This window comes from Gallinula chloropus (genome assembly GCF_964237585.1).
Source record: "Gallinula chloropus genome assembly, chromosome: 17".
Lineage (NCBI taxonomy): Eukaryota > Metazoa > Chordata > Aves > Gruiformes > Rallidae > Gallinula > Gallinula chloropus.
Genome location: NC_140102.1, coordinates 2,402,041 through 2,423,057, shown reverse-complemented (window position 1 = coordinate 2,423,057; position 21,017 = coordinate 2,402,041). Strand labels below are relative to the sequence as shown.

The 21,017-nt window shown below is 40.2% G+C and overlaps 1 protein-coding gene across 3 annotated transcripts; it reads right to left on the bottom strand.

Annotated features, from left to right (window-relative positions):
- Positions 1-2,278: 2,278 nt before the first annotated feature.
- STX2 (syntaxin 2) lies at positions 2,279-19,770 on the bottom strand (the record flags this gene model as incomplete). Of its 3 annotated transcripts, XM_084272196.1 has the most annotated exons (11): positions 19,595-19,770; positions 13,453-13,524; positions 12,873-12,972; positions 11,352-11,426; positions 10,708-10,781; positions 10,397-10,505; positions 8,715-8,788; positions 8,474-8,611; positions 7,020-7,130; positions 5,765-5,813; positions 2,279-4,337 (listed from the first exon to the last, which is right to left on the bottom strand). In XM_084272196.1, exons 1-11 carry the CDS (start codon positions 19,622-19,624, stop codon positions 4,204-4,206), a joined length of 966 nt encoding a protein of 321 aa, XP_084128322.1. In that variant the 5' UTR covers positions 19,625-19,770. The 3 variants fall into 3 exon arrangements, with proteins under 3 accessions (XP_084128322.1, XP_084128321.1, XP_084128320.1); XM_084272195.1 differs by lacking the exon at positions 5,765-5,813; XM_084272194.1 differs by lacking the exon at positions 2,279-4,337 and having other exon boundaries at positions 5,730-5,813.
- Positions 19,771-21,017: the final 1,247 nt, after the last annotated feature.

The following is a 21,017-nucleotide window of genomic DNA, read 5'->3' as shown; positions in this document are numbered from 1 at the left end:
GAACAGCAGAAGAATCCCGTCTGACCTCACCTATGACACTGATTTGAGCAGATCACTTCCCACCTGAGTAATTCTTTGGTTCTATGACATAGAGGCTTATGTCACAGTTCAGGAAACAGCTTAAAGCAGCCAGTGATTTCTTTTACAAGATTACAACACACACGTTCATTCCTGCATGCCTTCTCATCTACAAGCCTCCACATCTCATTTCAGGAATTTTCAATCTCATTCCCTTAACAGGCTTGCCCAACATTAGAAACATCAACGGAGATTATGTAATAGCAGAACTCAAAATAAGTAAAAAGCCTTGGAACCCCAGAAAGTTCACAGTTCTGTGTGGTACTTCCAAACCACCTTGTCAAACACGCATTGAAGCTGCTTCTCCATTTGCTGTAGATTACATAAAAGGACTGTAAAAGGAGCTGTTACATAAAGGCACCTCTGCCCAGCCCAGATTCATTCTGACATTCCCCAACCTAAGTCCCACTCGGTGGTAGCTAAATGTTGTCCAGCTCCATTTTCTTTCAACTGACAGTACCTGAGATGGGCTGACCTTAAGAGTCTCATGCTTCCTCTAAAGTACAGATACAAGAAATCTTAGTTTTCTATGCAAAATAACCTGTTCTATTCCCAACCCACAAATATTAGCTATTTCTATCATAACTAAGCTATTTTCTAAGAACTAGTGTTGAACACCAAAACCCTTCTTTCCCCCGTATGCCTAAAAACAGGCTCAAATGCAGCCAATAAAAGCAATCCTCCACAGCACATAAACACACTGAAGTTGCAATTACTTACCATTTCCATCTATTTCCCTTTGCAAAACCCTTTATTCCAGAAGCACTTTTGTTCTTCAGAACCTAGTTACAAGAGCTTATAAACCGCCCTTATTATTCCAAACCGCTCAATTTGCAAGTGCTTTACTACTGGCAGAAGGATTTGGCATGTTTGACAGAGGCAGCTAAAAGAGGCTGGGATCGGCACCGCGTTACTGTACGTGACGGGCAAGGCTGAGCTGATTCACAGGTGCAAAGGCTGCCCCACTGCCTGCAGCACCAGGGAGCCCGCCACGGTTATTTTCAGCCAGATGAATGCATCACTGCAAGTTCCACGTTAGGTAACCTAAGTCTTTAAACCCTCATTTACACTCCCCACCCCTCCCTTCCCCAAAAAACAACCCCTACAACCCACATCCAAACTGTTCTCTCATAACCACATTAGGCACAACTGTTTAAAAAGGTGGGTTTTTAAAAATAGTATCATTTTTTTATATATATACAGAAAAAATCCTTCCTTATAAGCAGCAGCTCCCTCATTTCCCTTGGTCTTCTGAATTTATGAGGCTCCTATTCATCAAAACTCACACAGTGCTGTGACAAACAAACCCCGCGTTGCCTAGAAATGCCTGGGATGCATTTTACACTTGAGAGCAAAGAGAAGCAGAATGAAGACAGATAATTTTTCCAAACAGTTTATCCTATTGAATCCCCTTATGCTCAGATTTGGCGGCCCTGGGAGGAGCAGCAGACCTGCACTTACAACCAGCCTGAGCACACTGCTTGTACAGACAATTGTCAGAACAGCCATGTAACATTTTCCCTATGCTCAGGTTTTATTTTCTTCGTTTGCCTTATAGTTTCTAAATTCAACATTCCCACTCCTATCCCATTTTCCCAATACCACAAAAACTAAGATCAGTTACCTTAGTCAGGGGTTGGCCAAGTCGCAACTTCTCAGAGCTCCAGTATTAGCCCCACATGCACATCCCCATGGTGTTAAACTGCTACCAAAGCACCAAGAGTGGCACAACCGACCTTGCCCTCAGCAGTACCACACACTTGCTAGGGCACTGACTGTATGGAAGGCTCATGTGTGATATACAGAGGAGGAAGGAGACAGAGAAGTGGCACCAGGAGAGAAGCACCAGTCCCCGTGGCAGGAAGATATTTTAATTCTGCACTGTGATGAGGAATTTCTGAGAATACATTAATATTTTTACTAAAAAACATTCCCACATTTAACAAGTTTAATATTAAACTAGAATTTCATGGGCACAGTTTAAATTAACAAATCCCATTAATACCTTCAGAATTATACTTACTTGGATCATCTCTATACCTTCTTGGGTAAAGTTTCAGGAAATACATTACCTTTAGGCATGTAGGCTGTGTGACATGTCATGCAAAAACATACCAGCCTTCCTCAAGCACTCACTGGAAATATTCACAAAGGTCACAGTAACATCACGAATATAAAAATAGCCACAAGACAGTTGCTTTGATAAATTTATTAGTGCATAGGTTAGATTTACTTCCCTTCCAATGTTAACAGAACAAAGAGGTTGATGGGAAAACCCCTTGTTTTGTTTTAAAACAAACTCATTGAGGCAGCTATATAACAAACAAGTACAAAGTATGGAGTGGCCTAATCCGATTTCTGATCTTTATTGGTAAATTATTGCATTATAAATAAAAAAATTCAATATGATGGGATTTGGGGGTCATTTTATATAATCAGCCGTTAAACAGCAGAACTGATTTTCCTCCCCCAATCTAATTTGTTTATCTGTATAAATAATATTTAATGATAAAAATCTAGAAGAACTATAGAATAAAAATATATTTTACCTAGAACAAGTACTGAGGCAACCAATCTTTCCTTACTTTGCATGTAAACGTCCTCACAACCATGGGTGAGTGCTCTGGACTCAGAGGTAAAGCAATTTGTTCATTAATGAAGCTGAAATTTTCTGAGCGACTTCTTTATGGCTGACTTGCAAAAAGACCAATGATATTTGTTTTAACCATGTTTGACATCTGAATAGCTCCAGCACATTCACAGTGTATTTGGACACCAAAGCAGGAATATTCATACAGACTATATAAATTGTAAACTTCGCTGGATTTCATTACATCCGACTGAATTACAGTTTACTGAGGAACTTTGATCTCAGACACTATCAGCAAAACACAAATTTAAGGATTCTAACCTCTCAGGCCCAAGTTACTGCAGTAAACATCATAGCTGAGTATTTGGAAACATTGACATGTAGTTTTAGACTGTCTTTAAAAAGGCACACATTATACTTTCCTCTAATTCTCTTACAGTGTAAATATATCTACATATCTACATGGATATTCTTAAACAATGAGAAGCCAAAAAATCAGTTACAAATATTTTACACACAAAATACAAAAATAACCTGTAACATTAAATGCAGTTATTTGGTTATGTGTGAAGCCTGTCCAGCTTTCAAGTCTTGCAAGCTAGCATTACAACAGGTATAGCTACTAAAACACTTCATACATGTTATTAACACATACACTTCATAACAAGTCAGTGTCTTAGTTTGTATCATGTTTCAGACTTCTGAGGGAGTTCATCCCCATGTGCTATATTATATTCACACATCAGCGTTTGCAGGCTACTGAATAAGAATCCTACCTTGGCTTTAGAGAGAAAACCTGGAATTTTTATCATGTTTACACGGACAATAAGGCTGAACTTTTGCACCATAATTATTTGTAAAGTTATCTGCTCAGGTTCAAATTCTTTTATCAGAAATGTTATAACTAACTTTTTTATTATAAAAGGCAATATTTAAAGCAATTCACCTTAGTCACATTGAAAAGAAGAAATAAAAAAAGCTGAAAAGTGTTAAAAAGGTTGTGGGGTTTCTTTTCCTCTCACGTAATGCAATAGGCTGACAGTTAAATAAGTATTCTTTTCAGGATAAAATATTTTAGCACTTGTTGGAGAAAATATTTCTTAGTATAAACCTTAACAAGGTTAAGGTGACTAAATAATTAATACACTTAATGGCAAGGCTACATCTCAAAAACGTTCCCAAGAGTGCTAACAAAAGCAGCACTGAGGAGTACTAAAATTCGTGCTTAGAATTGTATTAGCAATAGGAAAAAAAGCCAAACAGTCAAAACTCAAGTCTCTCAACTCCCTATTTAAACTGTTTGTAACACTGAGATACAAAAAAAAAATCTTAAGTTACATTAGTTTAAAACAATTAAGAGCAAGTTTCAGTCTTACAAATGTATAGTTTATGATGAAAATCCATACATACACTAATACATTCTCATCTTCATTTATGAGTAAACATTAAGCGTGATTTTGTTTCATTTTTAACCATTAGTCATAGGTCATCACCAGGGAACAGTGTAAGGCATCATTTATTACAGAGGTTGGGTTTTAGGGAAGATCTAGTTTGGAGTTTCTGGAGGTTGGTAACTCTTGGAATGCGCTTGCTATCATAGTGTTGTTGCTAGGATAATTCCAAGTATCACAAGCAATACAGTTACACATATAATAATGAACATCAATTTCTGAAAAAAAGAAAGAAAAGTTGAGATTGAAACACCCTGTCAGACCCAGAATTGTTTAAATACAGCCTAGCCACAGAGAAATATTAAATACTGATACCTAATCTCAGTGTTTGGGTTTTCTTTCTACAGAATACTCACTGCTATCATTTCTTAGGCTTTCTTTTCTAACATACATGTAACCATAGTTACAAGACAGAGCTATCTGTGTTAATATTTCTGCAGTTCCCAGAATGCTTGTTATTACTCATACCCAACTTCTGTAAATACCATTACCTAGAGAAACAGATGCAACAGTGAAGGTTTACTTATTGAGGTCAAGTCTAAGTACAGTAACACTACTCACTATCACCCTCCTTGGATAAATATTTGTGGTCTGCTCAAACCTTAACAACTGTACACTTGGTGGAATTCAATAAAACATCAGTAAAAACACCGTGTAGGTAACAGCTCAGGAGAGCTGCAAGGGGGGAAAAACCAAACCCAACCCAAAACGGAGGGGAGCCCAACTTCAGGTCAGGTGTTTCTGACTATAAGCAATGATACAGTATGTCCTGTTAACTGCCTGCAAAGCAAAGCTGTGGAGAATGGTAACATCAGAACCAAGCACTCCAGAAGAGTATTAGTACAGCGAAGTGAGTCAGGTGTCTGAACAAAAACAGGCCATTCATAGTGCTTCATACATGCACTGAAGCCACTGCTGTAAAAAGGTGCATTTCTACTGGACTGTTTTCTACTTAGCCTGGGTAGGGGTTATCTTAAGTAGATTAGTACAGTCAAAAGCTGAAGAGTGAAAGAATTTTCAAATCTATGTCCTAAAATTCCAGCTGCAATCTTTGCAGACTTCCTTTTAAATATACATTGTTACTTCCCACTGTTTCATTTAGCCTAGTATTAACAGTGTTGAAGTAAGAAATTTTAGGATGTTCTGCAAGACCTAATAGCAATTCATGGTTGTAAACATCTACTTTTATAAAAACTCTACTTAAAACCAGAGAAGATCCTACTTGAAATCCCAAGTGTAACTAGCATCCCCTGTGTCTCAGTGCATATTATCTGCTGATAGGAATTTTGTTTATTAAATAATAGGTAAATCAAAAGGAGCAGGAAACACTAATTGATTTTTTTGGGTCGTTTCCTTCTGCCTTTACAAGTGTGAGGTGGTGATAGTGTTCTGTGGATGAAGCAGCTTACCACTATGAGTCAGTTTTAAACAGTCCCAGAGGTACAGAAGAGCCACCAAGGCACCTCGTGCCAACCCCCCCAGAACCACCCAGATTTTAAGGGTTAGTAGAACAACACTAGTTACCAGAGAAAATACAAGAGCAAAATTAGTTCATTCGTTACTTACTGCCACACTGGCAGGAAGTCATGCATGCTGAGGTTATCCAAGCATCACCGAATACCAACAGACAAGCCAATAATTAGACCAATTATGGAAATCAACACCAATGACACAATGATAATTATCCACATTTTCTGTCAAAAACAAGGTATTTTAATATTAAGCACAACAAGAACTGCATTTATTTCCAGCTTATAAAATATTCTGGTAAATTTTTATTCAAGCCTGCAGTATTCTCAAGTTGAGATAAACTTATCTGCATGCAAAGAATAAACCATTTTAAACAATGTTTACAGGTAAATTAGTATGATTAATTACCTATAGAATGATCAAAGATTAAAAAAATAAATCACTGTTTACAAATACATTAAGTGGGCTCTTTGGACTCTTAATAGTTTTAAGTATAAAGATGCGTTACCCGTATGTTGGTGTGTGTCTATATAAAGATACATTCACTCCCTCAAACCCAAATCGCCAAAAAACCGCTCAGAAAAGCGCCAAAAGGCAAAATTACATCAGAACATTTCAGTCATTCTGCAGCCATACAGCTAAAAAATACAAAAATAAACTACTTGATAGTTTCATTTCAGATTCAGAACTTGGCTGGAAAGAGACACACTGAATTCTATTCAGTGTCTATCCAGTGTATGTCCTCGACTACAGTGATGGGAAGAGAGATACAGAACTACAAAGTTATGGATAGAATCCTAAAAAAAAAAAGTAAGCCTCCTTCAGCAAAAGCAACAAGTTTATTTTTCCTGCTAAAACATGGTGATTTTATAGCTATAAATCCAGACATGCTTACCACGACCTTTCTGCTTATTTAGAGGGTGAGTAATTTAAGGTGTCGTAGTAGTTCATAAGACCCATCAGTGAAATTATCTCTTAATACAGTAACTCTTCTTTTGGGGTTTTTGCAGTGTAACAGCAGCTTAAGTGGAAACTGTGAACACAGCCATAGCTGTGCATGAATTGCTTATCCATTTTTGTAGTACAAGAAGTTTCTGTCCTCCTACTAGCAATACCTATTTTTAGTATTAACTATAAAGAATTAATTCCCATTAGAAATGCCCCACTTCCTTCCAGATTGCTTGTTTTGTTTCTTTTTTTTTCTTTGTAAAATCCTTTGGTAAATCTTCTCCTGTCATATATTAATTGGTAGCAGTGCTTTCTAATCTTATTCTAAAGGTCACAACTATAAAAAAGTAAAATGCATATATTAATTCTGCCTTGAAGGACTGAACACAACAGCAACAGAAAAATCAACTTATAAGTGAAGGTCACTTCATACTGTGCTAAATGAATATACTGGCTGGCACAATTACAGAAAGGTAGCATACCCTTCGAGCTTTACTTTGATATTTAACTGCCTTTTTTGTCTCTTCTTTTGCATGTTCCACGTAATCTGATGCATTCATCACGTTCTTTTCTATGTTGTTGATCATTTCACCCTTAAAAATGGAATTTTAAAGAAAAATGTTATTATTGGAATCCACGGGTCCTTGTTTAATAAACCTCAGAGAAGAACAGCTATCAAACATCAACAGTTTTTTTAAACAAGCAAATAATGTACATATAAGCAGCTGACTTTTTCTTCTTCCTTTGGTGTGTGAACGAAAAAGGGCATGAGAAGGGAAGGCTCAAAGAGCTAACCAAACAGGAACAGGGCAGAGCAAGCACAATTCTCCCTTTTGCAAGAACAAATACTTAATATCTTAAAACATACCTTTGAATGTGACATATGCTTAACAGCCACAGCTAAAACTGCCATACTAAGGAGATTGGAAATCCGTAAGGGGGAAAGGATACTAACTATTTAGACATAAGGTTCTAAAGAAACACACACATAAAATAGCAACTTCAAAAGCTCCTCAACTTGGAGGGTTTGGAATATCAATACATAATAAATTCAAATTAGTTATGGTGAATGAAATTTGGTAATGAGATGGAGGGCTGGTGAAAAATTACAGGAAGTCTATTACCTGTGTTTCTGTCCATCAGAAGAAATAATCAGCAGCAGTAAACAGCAAAGCATTAAAGAATGATGCACAAGTAACTGTTGTTCATTTTTTAATTCAAAAGAAAACTGCTACCATTTTGCCTGGGCTATAAATTTAATATAAAAGCAACACAGGACTTCTAGGACAAAACTCAATTTTACAAGTCCTTTTCAGGAATGTTTCTTTCCTCAACTTTATTCTTGTCACTTTCCTGCATAAATCAAGGAATTTTAAGAGCAAAAGTTAAAAATATTTTTGTTACATAATTTTTATGTACAGACTATAAATAGAACAAGTTTAGGTAGATATCAAGACAAAAACTATGAATGAGACTACTTGTCAATCCATTTACATTCATGTTAGTTACAGCAGTAATCACACCTTTGTATTAGGGACTAGTTGCACACAACCTTGCTAAGTGCAGTTCAGTCTACCCCAGGAGTCCATTGCATAGCTGTGAGAATCCTAAATTCCCAATGTATTAGCCCACAGAGTTGTTCTTTCTTCAATATGCATGACATGTTCAATCATATTGCAATATAAGCATGCTGTTGAAAATATTAAGTACACCAACTGAAAGGAAAGCTTATGCCTACTTATTTACAGCATATACTAACTACATCTAGGCTGTACATTAAAACAAAAAACCTCCAGTGATTAATTTCCACACGTTCTAATCCAAACCAATCACTGTATTATCTGAATACAAGCAATTGTTTCTGCACATTTCCAAGAGGAAGGCAGGCAGAAAAAAAGTCCCACTTATGTCAAAGTGTTTGAATTGGTTCCTTTACCTGAGTCTCCACAAACATGGCCATGTCCATGAACATTTCATGTAGCTCCCGTATGCTGGTTTCCAGTTTCATAATATCCTTGTGACGGGACTCAATTTCGTTCAGAGCTTGCCTAGTTATTTGAGAGTCTGATATAATCTTCAGGAGAACAAAAGAAGTTAATTAAGTATGTGCCAAGACACTTCTCAATAGTGGAAGCAGCAGAAAAAGAGAGAGAAATAACTGGAGCAGAAATACATACATCAGAAGTGAAAATTGATGGGTTACCACTCTCTAACATTTCTTCCAGTTCCTCATCAGTGGTGGTCTTTCCAGCTAGGAGACAAACAGCACTTGACATAACATCACTTGTTCAGGACAGAACATCAAACTGTACAATACCAGAAGGATGACAATTCTAGAAAACTCTCCTGTTGAGCACTTTCCACAATGCAGCAATGGAGCATTCAGCCATTGCTTACTGCATTCTGCACATGGAAAACAGGAAGATACCCAGTAATAGAGAACAGCTAGAGATGCAAAGCTACAATAAAGAACTCTTGGGTGGTGCTTTTGTCTGTGTGTATTGGGGTTGAGGGGTTTTTTTGTCAAATCAAAGACTTTGATTTGATTAGAACCATTTATGATGTACATACGAACCTTGCTAAGTGGAGCATTATTCAGAAGGATAAACCTGAGATTCAGAGTACTTAAATAACAATCAATATTTACCTATTCAACTGTGTCATACTGGCAACTAATTTACTTGCTCCCCACTGCTGAATGGGCAATAAAAACCTCTACGCAAATTTGATTAAGTAACCACCTGATTATATTCGTGTCCCACACAAAGAAGATTATTGCCCATAACATACCTTCACTTCTACTTTTTGGACCCCATCTAACAATTAACATTGTTCAGTATTTCACATATAAGCAAACTGAAGTTACACAACACACAGAAACAATTTCTACTGTACAGCTTTAAAAATTACCCATCACCTCTCTGTTCTTCCCATGTAAAGAAAGTTGAATGTCTGTAATAGCATTTATAATTCTATGCACCAGATGCAAGTTACAATCTGAGTATTACTTTCTGATATTAAGTCCCAGGCATTCTGCAAAACTGACTTTAAATTTTTTAGTACTGAGAGAAAAACTGAAGGCTCTAATTGGGTCATAACACTGACTTAGAAGGTCCACGTCCTGAGGCATTACAGTTCCTCCTCTCAAACATACAGGTAAGGAGGATTTAACTTGCTGAACTGTAGCATGAGAAGCTGCTGACAACTTGAGAAGCACACAAAAAGTGAAGTCTTCTTGTAGTTGGCCAACTTTTCTGTTTGTATGTCCTACTTCAGCACTACAGGGATTTGCTTTTACAGGAGATATTAAAAAGGCTATTTTTAGGTACAAGATGTTCTGAATATTTTCATCCACCTTTGAGGTTGATGCTGTAGTACAGAGTAGTGACAGGTGTCTTGCTGAATACTCTTAATAATCAATGATGAAAAGTCAAATGTGAGTCAGTCAACAAATGATTAGAGTGCAGAGCTGATTTTATGTCAGCTGAATTTAACAAATGTTATTGACAAAAATAGCACAGGAAGAGTTGTCCTGTTTAGCATGTTAATTTTGGAAAGGCTTTTAATAACACTTGCCATCTTTAGAACGCAGCTTTTCTTAATGTTTTGTTTAAAGATGCAGCATTGAAAATAAATGAAATAAAAGGTCTTTCCTTTCCTAATTTTCTACATAAATCAACTAGTGAGTTTTCTCTATTTTCTTGACAGCTGTTCAGTGCCACTCAATAAAATTACTTTTCTCCCCTCACATACTTCAAGATCTCCAAGTTGTATGACACTTCATACCATCTTTAAGAAGGAAGGGAGGTACTAACACCACATTTCATCTTTTTAAGAAAGCATATTTGAGGTCACTTACTTATCTCTAATTGCCTCTGTATCCGACCTTTGCTGCGCTCTCGGAACAGTGTTTGGGTCTCATTGTATTCTGTCATGACCTCCACAAACTTGTGAGCTAACACAGAATGCTGGGTTTGGGGGATTTAAAAACGGGGAAGAAAAACAGTTATTTATTTCACACAGCAAGTACTACTGTACAACAACTGAAAGTGGTAGTGACATTCCAACAAAACAGAACATCAAGTTCTGAAACTGTTTCAGACAAGTGAAACTTACTCTCTGGTTCACTAGAATCTCTTTGTTTTCTTTAAACTTAGTAGGTGATCGTACCTGTGTTTTCCTTATCCTGAGGTCCACTGATGTCCGATTAGCATTTTCACCCTGATCAAAGCTTTGTTCAATAGCTAAGAACACAAGAACATTATGAGTCACTGCTCAGTCAATTATTTAATAGCATAGCTCAGTAACTTTGTAAATACTATTAATTATGTCTTTTCTCCCCCCCGATACAAGCTCCCCATAGACATGTTTAACATTTCAGGCAGAGAAGAGAGATGGCAGTAATATGTCAATATATACACACACACTTTGAATAATGTCATTTTCAGTTGCAGAATATACTTCTATAGAGGAATTACTTTGCATTGCAATGTTCTATGCTGTTTTTGAAAGCAAGCAAGCAAGGTCTTTGCCCTGTTCCACAAATGAGGTTGCACTGAGACAGGGTATTTATCAGCAGTGAAGCTTGACGTGAAGGAGTGAAGCAGAGAATGATACTGTTACTGACATGGGCTACACAGCAGTTGGCAGGGAAGTGGTTCGTGGTTTTGTTTTTCCTAAGTGCTGTCCAACCCAATTGATGCATGCATAATACAACTTGTAAAGTTGAGAAGTTCAGCTGCAATGCATTAAATTTTTAACACCACCCTGAATCATTACCAGCAACAGCAGTTCTGCTGATCCTCACAGCTTACCCTTTAACCTCGCTCGGATTTTATTAGCGATCTTCTTTATTTCCTCATTTAATTCTTCAAGTTCTTCCTTTGTTCCTGTAAAAAATATATATATATACTTTTAGAATTGTTAATGATTGACAGCAGTAAGCCACAATCTACAACTCTACTTTGCAATCTCATAGCTGTATTCAGTACAGTTTACTGTACTTTTAAGTACTTTAAATGCAATTTACAGAACAGCGCATCAGATTCCTGCTCCTTATGACAGGCCTTTACACTTGGGAAATTACCAAATCACCCACTAAAGTACGTGATAACGTAGTTCACCTTCTTTCTCAATGTAACACTTCAGGGTACTATTCATTTGCTGGTCAAAATGTAAGTTCCCTGAAGCCTATCAAGTGAAAGTACAGATATCTCTCTTCTTTTAGTTCTGTGTTTTCACAGGCTCATTGCTTTTAACCTTATGAACATGACTGTACCATACACTACTTTGATGTTTTGAAGAATACTAAGCAGAGTATCCACAAAGAACCTGCTAGATCTCTGTTGAGGGGTTTACGGAAGACACTAGATCCACATGAGCAATGCCACGTTCCTGCACAAATCAGATGCATTACTGAGCACAATTCTTAGCACAAACACAAGCTGATAAATGAGATGAGACCACAGACTTTGAACATGGGATGAACCCTTATTAAATCTGAGATTGACTGCATACAAGTTCTTAAGACAAAAAGCAGTCTGCAAAACCATTTCTAAAAATACTAACATATGCCCATTGATGAACAAAGAAAAATAGGGGGAAGAATAAAAACAAAAGCCCACAGTTCAGTTGTCACCAACAAGATAAGCGTGAAGCTCCCATTGCAACATCCCCCCAAAATATCTTAGTCTCTCTCCTTCCCCTTTCTTTAAGCCCTGCCCACAAACCCAGGCATGCCTTCAACTAAGCAGTGTTGAGAACCGAGGAGGTTCTGTGTTTCTGGGTAAGTCCCTAAACTTTAGAGTTCTCTTCTCAGAAAGCACATCTTCCCTGTCAGCTCTGGACTGACAGACCCTGTACGCAGAGCTCCAGCATGGCACTCTCACTACCACTAAAGCTGTGGTGTTAGTGTCAAACAGGACCATGCCCCCACTGAAGAAGAAAAAAAAAAAAGATGACAGGTCTGCTGCATGAGCCTCAGTTGACAACTTCAATATTTTCCCAAATTAGAAGAAATTTAAGTAGCTTCTAAGTTTCTGAAGACACAATCAACTCCAAGATACCACATCAAACTGAGTTTTGATCTAGCAAAGGTTTGGATGATGCAACAAATGTATTCATTCTAATGAGACTTAAAACAGTTAAAAATCAGCATATGAAAATGCTAATTCAGTGTTAAATATAGAAACATTGAAATAATTTGTGTTACATTTTGCATTCTGAACACATGAATTTGTTACCTATACATCGCTAAACTCCCCCCCCCCCCCCCCAAATTATTTCAGAGTATCTAGCCACAGATATCTGAAATCTGAGAGAAAAGTGATACTTACTTCCTTCGGGATTTGGTGCTGACAGGATAATGCTGTGCTGTTTCTTCACTTCTTCCACATTTTGTGCTATTTTTGCTATATTATTTCTAATTTCCTCAACCTAGAAGAGGAGAAATATGGCAATGAAAACATTAGAATAATCCAGGGAAAAATAAAGAGGCCCAAACAATACCCACTCCCCAAATTGTTTTAAAAAAACCCCAAGTATTTCATTGCAACATTTGCAATTGGAATCCCAGCAGAAATGCTGACATTTAAACAGCTTGCATATTTAATTTATGGAAAAATATAGTAATAGCAAATATATTATGTGTGGCCAAAAACATAGGTGCTACTATTCTTAATAAAAAATAAAGATTTTAGAATTCTTTAAGCAAATTACTTGTCATTAGGGAGTTAAAAACACTTCTACACAGTAAAGACAGAAAATACCCTGAAATAAACAAACAAAAGCCTTACTGAGGCTTGATTTGGAATAGCACTATGGGTTTAGATACTTTGTTAAAACTAATTACAGAAATTAAAAGGCACAGAGGGAAAAGTGTAAGCCTGTAAGGCACAGTGAAAATTATCATTTTACCTGTTGGAAAAAGTCATCCATAAAATGGTCTTTTTCAACAATAACTGTCTCCCCATCTTCATTTCCTTTACACTGCAAAAGACAACAAAACAGTATCACAGTCAGAGGATTGTAGGGGTTGGAAGGTATCTCCAGAGGTCATCGTGTCCAACCCCATGCCAAAGCAGGGTCTCTAGGACAGGTCACACAGGTTGGCATCCAGATGGGTCTTGGAATATCTCCAGAGAAGGAGACTCCACATCCCTGAGTAAGACTCAGGATACTGTTCTGAAAGAACAGCTTCTTCCACCTTGCTACCACATGCACTTCTCTGTCAATAGTCTGCAAAGTCAAAAAAATTAAGTGAAGTTCCCCTTTTCTGAGGACTGTAATCTAAAAACAAACACACAGAGAGGTCAGAGAAAGTCACCTGACAACCACAGAGCTGCAAATGCTAAGCCACGGGCTTCTCTGTAAACTGCTTCAGGACAGAACCAGTCTGTAAGTGATGTCACAGGTTTCATTACCTGACATAAAAGTTACTAAGATACAACTTGGCCTATAAAAGTTCTCTCACAGGATAAGGACACTTCCTCAGTGAGTCACACACAAACTGAAAATAATGTTCTGTTTACTGAGGCGGTAAAATCAAACCCTCTCAAAGATACTACCAGGGGTGCTGATGACTGACTTGTGATGCAACAGCTACACATCTAATGAAAGCTAGAACAAAAAGCTATCAACATCTCACTAGTTTTGCCCTTGGGTGCTTTCAAGGCTGCCATGCCACACCAGTGCAGACGTCACTATGCTACACTAACCCACACATGCATTCCATAATTGATAAAGCCGTACAGCAGCAGCCAGGGAGGCAGGAGCTCAAGCTGACAGGCTCTCCAGAGATGATCTGCAGGGCAGAGCCCAATACATTCACTGCATCCCACTTCCCTAACCCTTGAGCCAGCCCAACAGAACATATGGATCTTGACACTAACTGAGACTCAAGTTTTGTCAGAGGCAAACAGAGAACTACTGTTCATCATAAAGGCAGAATTCCAGCTTTCTCATTCTCTAGTTCCCTCTGTAGAGCACAGGATGCTTGAACTGCATCGAATCAAAATTAGAACAAAATTCTTCTTCTACCATCAAATCATGAATTATCTGTTAGAAAAAAAAATACAGGACTAGTAACACGAAGGGATTTTCACATGCAAAACTTTTCTCACAAGTCCCTCTGCCTCTGACCTTCTAACACCCACTTTCTGCTCCTAACCCTTGAACCTATTACCCAATAATCCCTTTGTTTCTGGTTTTATTAAATTAGGAGATACATTATTATTTGCATAACAATCCAGCAATTTAATCCAATGTCAAAAGCTGCTACTATCTAATAAAAAATGTTATAGTTGATGCTACATGCATCAAAATCTTCAAGAGAAGTTTTGCTTTGTGACAGTTCCTTTCCTGCAAATTCAGGGAATACTTTTGTCAGAAATCATCTGCTTTTTATGGTCAGGGGAACCACAATGCCTCAACTGAAATTACAGAATTTAGATGTTATTGCTCTCCCAGACCACCCTTCAATCACTCATAGTGCTGGATGTCATCACAGGCTTTTTCTAGTTACTCATTTTGCAAAGAGGAGTGCTAGAACTTGGTATTAAAGAACCTGTCCTCAGGGACTGTAATCAATTAACAGTCTTGCTTAATACAAATGACCAAGGAAGTCTGTGCCAAATGAAGTTACCCAACTCTTACCCATACTAGAGACTGCCCTACTATAAAGGTACCAGTTTTAAGTTGACATTTAAGAATAAGCTACACTTGAAAAACATAATTTCATTACCTACATAAAAGATGACCACCTGCTTATATTTACTGTGCAAATAATCTTTCTAATTGTTTATAGTCACATCCTGTATTTAATTAATTGCACTAAAAATAACAAAAATGCTATCGGCTAAGAAACTCCACATGTCAGCTTTCAGTTTGGTCAGAAGATCTCGATGAAACATTAAACACCTGAGTGAATCTTCAACAAATGAAAGGTACCAAAAAAATCTCCCTCAGAAGTCTTGTCTGTGACTGCTGGGCTGGAAGGAAGCAATCACCATCACCCTCCCTGCAGTCCATCCCACCTTCATTTCACTTTCACATTTGTTTGCAATGACACCAAGTGACAGATAAATTTCCTGTCTACAGTTTGTTGGAGGATTTATGGGCAGCCCACCTTGAACATCAGCACTTAAGAAAACACCTCATGACCTGTCAACCTCTATGCTCTACATTCTTGAATCACCACTGACCTAACTGTATCATCACATACAGCTTACATGATAACTCTCTTCAACTTCAGTGATGCACCTTCTTTTGGCAATCACACAATTCAACCAAGAACTCACATCTGTCATCAGCTTTAGCAGAAACATACAGTTTCCTCCAGACTTTACCTTCTCAGTATAAGCACTGTCACAAAAAAAAAACCTGATAGAAATCAAAGTTTCATGCCAACACCAAGAGCAACCTAATGAAATCTGTTTGCAGCTCAGAGCGTGACCTTGGGACTGCAAGTCTGGTCAGACAACTCCATAAACAATCATAGATTTATAAAAGATATCAAGTTCCCTCAAAAGTTGGCTTATATGACAGAATCCAGATATTCAGAAAGTATTTCTCAACTCCAAGTAGGAGCTGTCCTGATGCTTTACCAACCTCTAACACCTGCACCATATAAACAATAAGCCTAGCTTGCCATGTTTTACCAAATTAATTACTCAACTTTTGAAACTGAAAACACCTTCTGACCTAAAACCATCCTTATTGCTTGCCCTTGAAATTCCAATCTAAGTTAGTTACTGCTTGGCCCAGATCACCCCTGGCAGGCTGCAATGGTACCAACTGGTCATCACCATCCCCAAGGAGCGGGTTACACAGTTTTGCCTTATAGCAGCAGTGTGTCAAGTAATTCCTTTTTACCAGAGTGGCCAGAGTTCTGTCAGGCAGCTCTGGCAGGTCAATCATTAACATACACCTAGTAGCACTATTGTACAAGCAGAAAAACTGTATGGTAAGCAACTACAAGAAATGACACTGTTAGGACATGGAAAACAAAGCTCATCTTCCAAAAATTCCAAGTTCAAACACAGACTAATGTAAGGAAAACAGCTTGGTAATGTTTTCCTCCTCCTGGAAAGGATCCTTCTGCATTTTTTCTGTACCACCCAATAAAGTGGCTTACATCTTACCTCTTTCTTAAATGTTTTAACAATAAAACTCATTCAAATTTTTTTGTTAACAGATGTTTAAGAGCACATCTGGTTTCAATACCTGATACTAGCTCAATGTGCTGAGCTGAGTGTCTGAACACAGATCCTACAACTCATTTTAAGATGGGAGAATATTTTACACAACCATTACTACATAGTTAATCTGTTGGGTTTTTGGTTTGGTTTTTTACCATAGTATGTACTAAAAACTACTGCTGAAAACAGCACATTGGATGAGAGAGAACCTTTTATTAATCTTTTAATCATACACTCATTTATCCTCAAAATAACTAAATCCAGCCTAGGATTTGACCAATTGTCCGATTAACAAAATCAAAGGACAAACTCAAGCAGCTGAAGCAAGCCCATTTCAGCCTCCTTAGAGTAATTTAGAGATGACATTCAAACAATCCCCAAGAAGCAGGCATACACAATTACTGTTGTTATCTTCAGAAAAAGCATGTACTTCACAAGACTTTCTCTAGCTAGAAAACAAGAGGAAGCAGCATTATCTGAAGGCTCTATAATCTGCACGCCTTCAGCAAGCCCTTTTTCCAGCAGCCACTCGAGCCCTGCTCAACTGCCTAAACACAGTGTATTAACAGAAGTATCATAAACTTCTTATAATTTTATCTTAATGGCCCTAAATACTGATAAGTAACAGTTCTCCCTCTTCTTTGTAAATATAAAGGAAAATCTAAAAAATGTTGCAGCTTTAGCTGAGAAAACAGCTTGCTTGCTATCAAATGAAATCCAAACACCCCCAGGAGGACATAGAAATTTAAATTTATATTTAGATAAAATGGGTCTGTGTCGACTGGCTAAAGCATTAGGATCTCTTAAGCTACTTGTGTACCACAGAGGGTCTTTGCAGGAAATAGGGTGGATGGAATTTAGGGGTAAGGTACAGTCAAATTAACACACAATGACATTGTTCTATCAAGACAAGGCATTCCTTAAGATGCGGCAGGCCCAGGCTTATTCAGAAACCACAAAATATAAGCTCTTCACTTAACGACTTAGCCAAACAAAACACAACGGAACTACACTGTCAAACTGAAACAGTTCGGAAATTAGGCAAATAAATGTTCAATGTATTATTTCTTTGGATTACTTATTCCTTTTTAAAGCAATCTTCTCCAGGTGTGACCAAGGAGCACTGTTCAACACATGTATACGAGTAAAGAGAAACTGCTTCTCAAAATGGTACTTTGTGGTATTTCAGGTAAGAATATAAGTGGAAGTCATTAATTTTCACTGGGAACTCGTGGAACTAGGTTTTCCTACAAAAGCCATCTCCCTCAGGTATGCAACTTTGCAGAACTTCATGCCAACTACATGCTTTCACATGATAGTGTAGATGGGATCTTCAATAACTTCTACCTTTATTTGATTAAGTCTCTAAAGTATTTGTTAATTCTATAGCCAGTGAAAACCATGCTGATGAACATAGAAAGTACTACAGAAATAATGACCTTTGTATTACAAGTAGAAGCTTGCTGCAGTAACTTCTCAGTTCAAGTAGCTTGTTGCAGTACAGTAACATTTTCAGATCTTAACTACTACAACAAGCTTAAAGTCACCTACATGCAGTCACTTTAAGAACTTTTAGCTCTATCTGAGGGGGGAGGTAAGGTTTGGTTTTGCTTGTTTTACAATTAAAACCGTACAACAGACCACTGCTGCTTCCTCCCAGTCCACATGAAATCTCTATGCTTAGGACTATAAATTAAAAGGTAAATACCATCACTGTTTGCTGCTTCCTCCTTCTGAGAAGCACGCACCACTACTGAAATTTGGCACTACCTGGACACGTTTAGGAATAGGGAAAGGGAAGAAGTATACCTGAAAGAAATTACACATTTCTTTGGCATGACTGAAGCATCCTTCCTGATAAACATACTACAACCTAACCATTGGGAAACCTGTCAGATGGCAATTCATCCTTGTGGAGAGGAAGACAAAGAGCCTGGTAATCCCATCACTTCAGAGACAGAGCTTCCAAGATGTGTTTTGTGATTCAGAAGACACGAACTTAATATCATGATGGAAGAGCCCCAAACCCTCATGCCAACACCAACATGGATGTGGAGTCCCAGAACTATCACAGGAACTCCTGTGTTCTCTATTTCCACTTTTTTTTTCAGAGGGGGGGAAAAAAGTCAAATATCCTTTTATTTTAACCAAGCCATATCCTGTTGAAAACAGACATGACAGTACCTCCCTTCAGCTTGCCCTTCTTTTTTTAGGATACTGCTTCCAAAGCACAAATAAGGGAAAGGAAAAGAGTCTATAAACATAACCAGCTACCATTTTGTAAACACACGAGAAATAAAACCCGCAGATGATGGCTTTATGGGCGCGTTCCTACTCAAACCAGCTCCCGGGCAGAGAGACCTACCCCACCACCCCACGGGCAGCTGGAAACACAACTTATTATCTGGTTTATCTGCCATTCAAAACGCGAACGCTCGCAAGGCGCTGGAGGTCAAGAGGAAACGGGGAAGGTGATCGACAAAAACCGGGGCAGCTTCAACTTCGCTGCCAGCTGCCCAGGCTCCGACGCGCCTCCCCGGCTCTGGGGAGGAAACCGCCCCCCTCCCCGAGAAGGGAGCTGGCAAACAGCGTGAGGCAGCCGGAGGCCTCCCTGCCCCCAGGGACGCGGCCGAGGCGCCGGAGGCGCGGAGCCCGCGGCGGAACATCCCCCGTCCCGCCGCTGACCGTTACCTCAGGCGGCGGTGACGGCCCGCACGGCCTTCGCCCCTACGCCCTACCCGCCGCCGCTTTTGTCTCCTCCCTCCCGCCTCACTTCCCCGCCTCAGCCCGCGCCCCGTTTCCCCGAGAGCCTCCCCCGCCGGCTACGCCGCTCCCGACCCGCGCCGAGCCCCCGCCCTCACCTCTGCCAAGTCGGCCAGCCGGTCCTTCATCCCCGCGGCGGCTCGGCGCCTACCCGAGGCTTCCCCGGCTGCTCCTCGCCCGCTGCTGAGGGCCGCCCGGACCGCTGCCGCCGGGACCGCCTCCCCCTCTCTCGCCCGCTCCCTCCCCGTTCGGCCGGGCGCTACGAACGAGCCGCGCCACCTCCCCGCTCTCCTTCCGCGGGACGAGAGGCAGCAGCCCCGCCCCTCCGCCCCGCCCAATGTCACGGCAACCACGGCCCGCGCATGCGGAGAAAGGGGCGGGGACGGGACTATGTCCCCGCGCCCCGGCGGCGCCGCGCAGGCCGGGTATGTGCAGCGACCATCCTCTTGGGGGACCCCGCCTTAGGTAGTGACGTCACGGGGAGGCCGCGCGGGCGGGGCGCCTGTGCTGCCGTCCTGAGGCGGCTGCGAGGCCGCAGCCAGGCAGCTCCGCTTCTCTCGGCTCGGCTCGGCTCGGCTCAGCTCCCCGGCGGCGTCAGAGCAGGCGAGAGCCGTCAGGAAGGTATGGCTGAGCAGAGCACCGCCACGGCCGTGCTGAAGAGGGGCTCTGCCAGAGAGAAACGCCTGGTGACGGGGAGCTGAGGGGTACAGGGGCACCTGTAAGGAGGTTCCCGCCCCGGGAAGCGGTGCTGCTCGGCGTACCCCCGCCGCCGCGCAGCCAGGCGCGGTCCCGGGAGGCTGTCAGGAGGGAAGGAGTCCTCAGGAGTTGCGCTGCCATTCTTTCTAGCTGAGTTTTTGTTGAATCGTTCTCTAGCCCGTGATGTGGGTGGGCTGCGGGCTGCCCCTGATTGGTGTTTGGCCCAGGAGGTGTAGAGGCAGCGTCCCCTCTGCTCATCGCAGCCCACCGACGCGTCCCTTGGCCGTGTCACAACGCCCCGGTGCGGCTTGCACGCTGCTCTTCACCCACGAACCAGCTCCGAGTGATGCGGATCACGAGTGGAAAGGAAAGAAACCTCAAAACAAAGCCACACACACCCCTATTCCCGTTGTGCAGAACACGGCCCATCGACCAAGTTTAACCCTGTCACTGAAACCTGTCACCTGTTAGTGGCGTTTAGGGCTCTAGTAAAACAACCAAACTCAGCCCCAGTCCTCAACCTGTACAGTTACAGGTCTGCTTTACAGGCCTGGGGGCTTCTAGGAGACACACATGGAAGGCTGAAAGACCTCGGTGTCCTGAGGGGCTTGCTAAAAAGTACTACTGGACTATAGTCAATTACCTGTAATTAGTGTCTCAGTCCTGTCACATACAGACATTACCTTTTGTATGTTCTGTAACTCTGTGTCCGGCAGCTGTAAATGAAAGGATTGTTACTTTTGGATACAGAGGATAATAATCGAACCCATTGTTTTGCTCATGTATCCAAAGTTTTATTCCCGTGCTGGATATGGATTTTAAAGA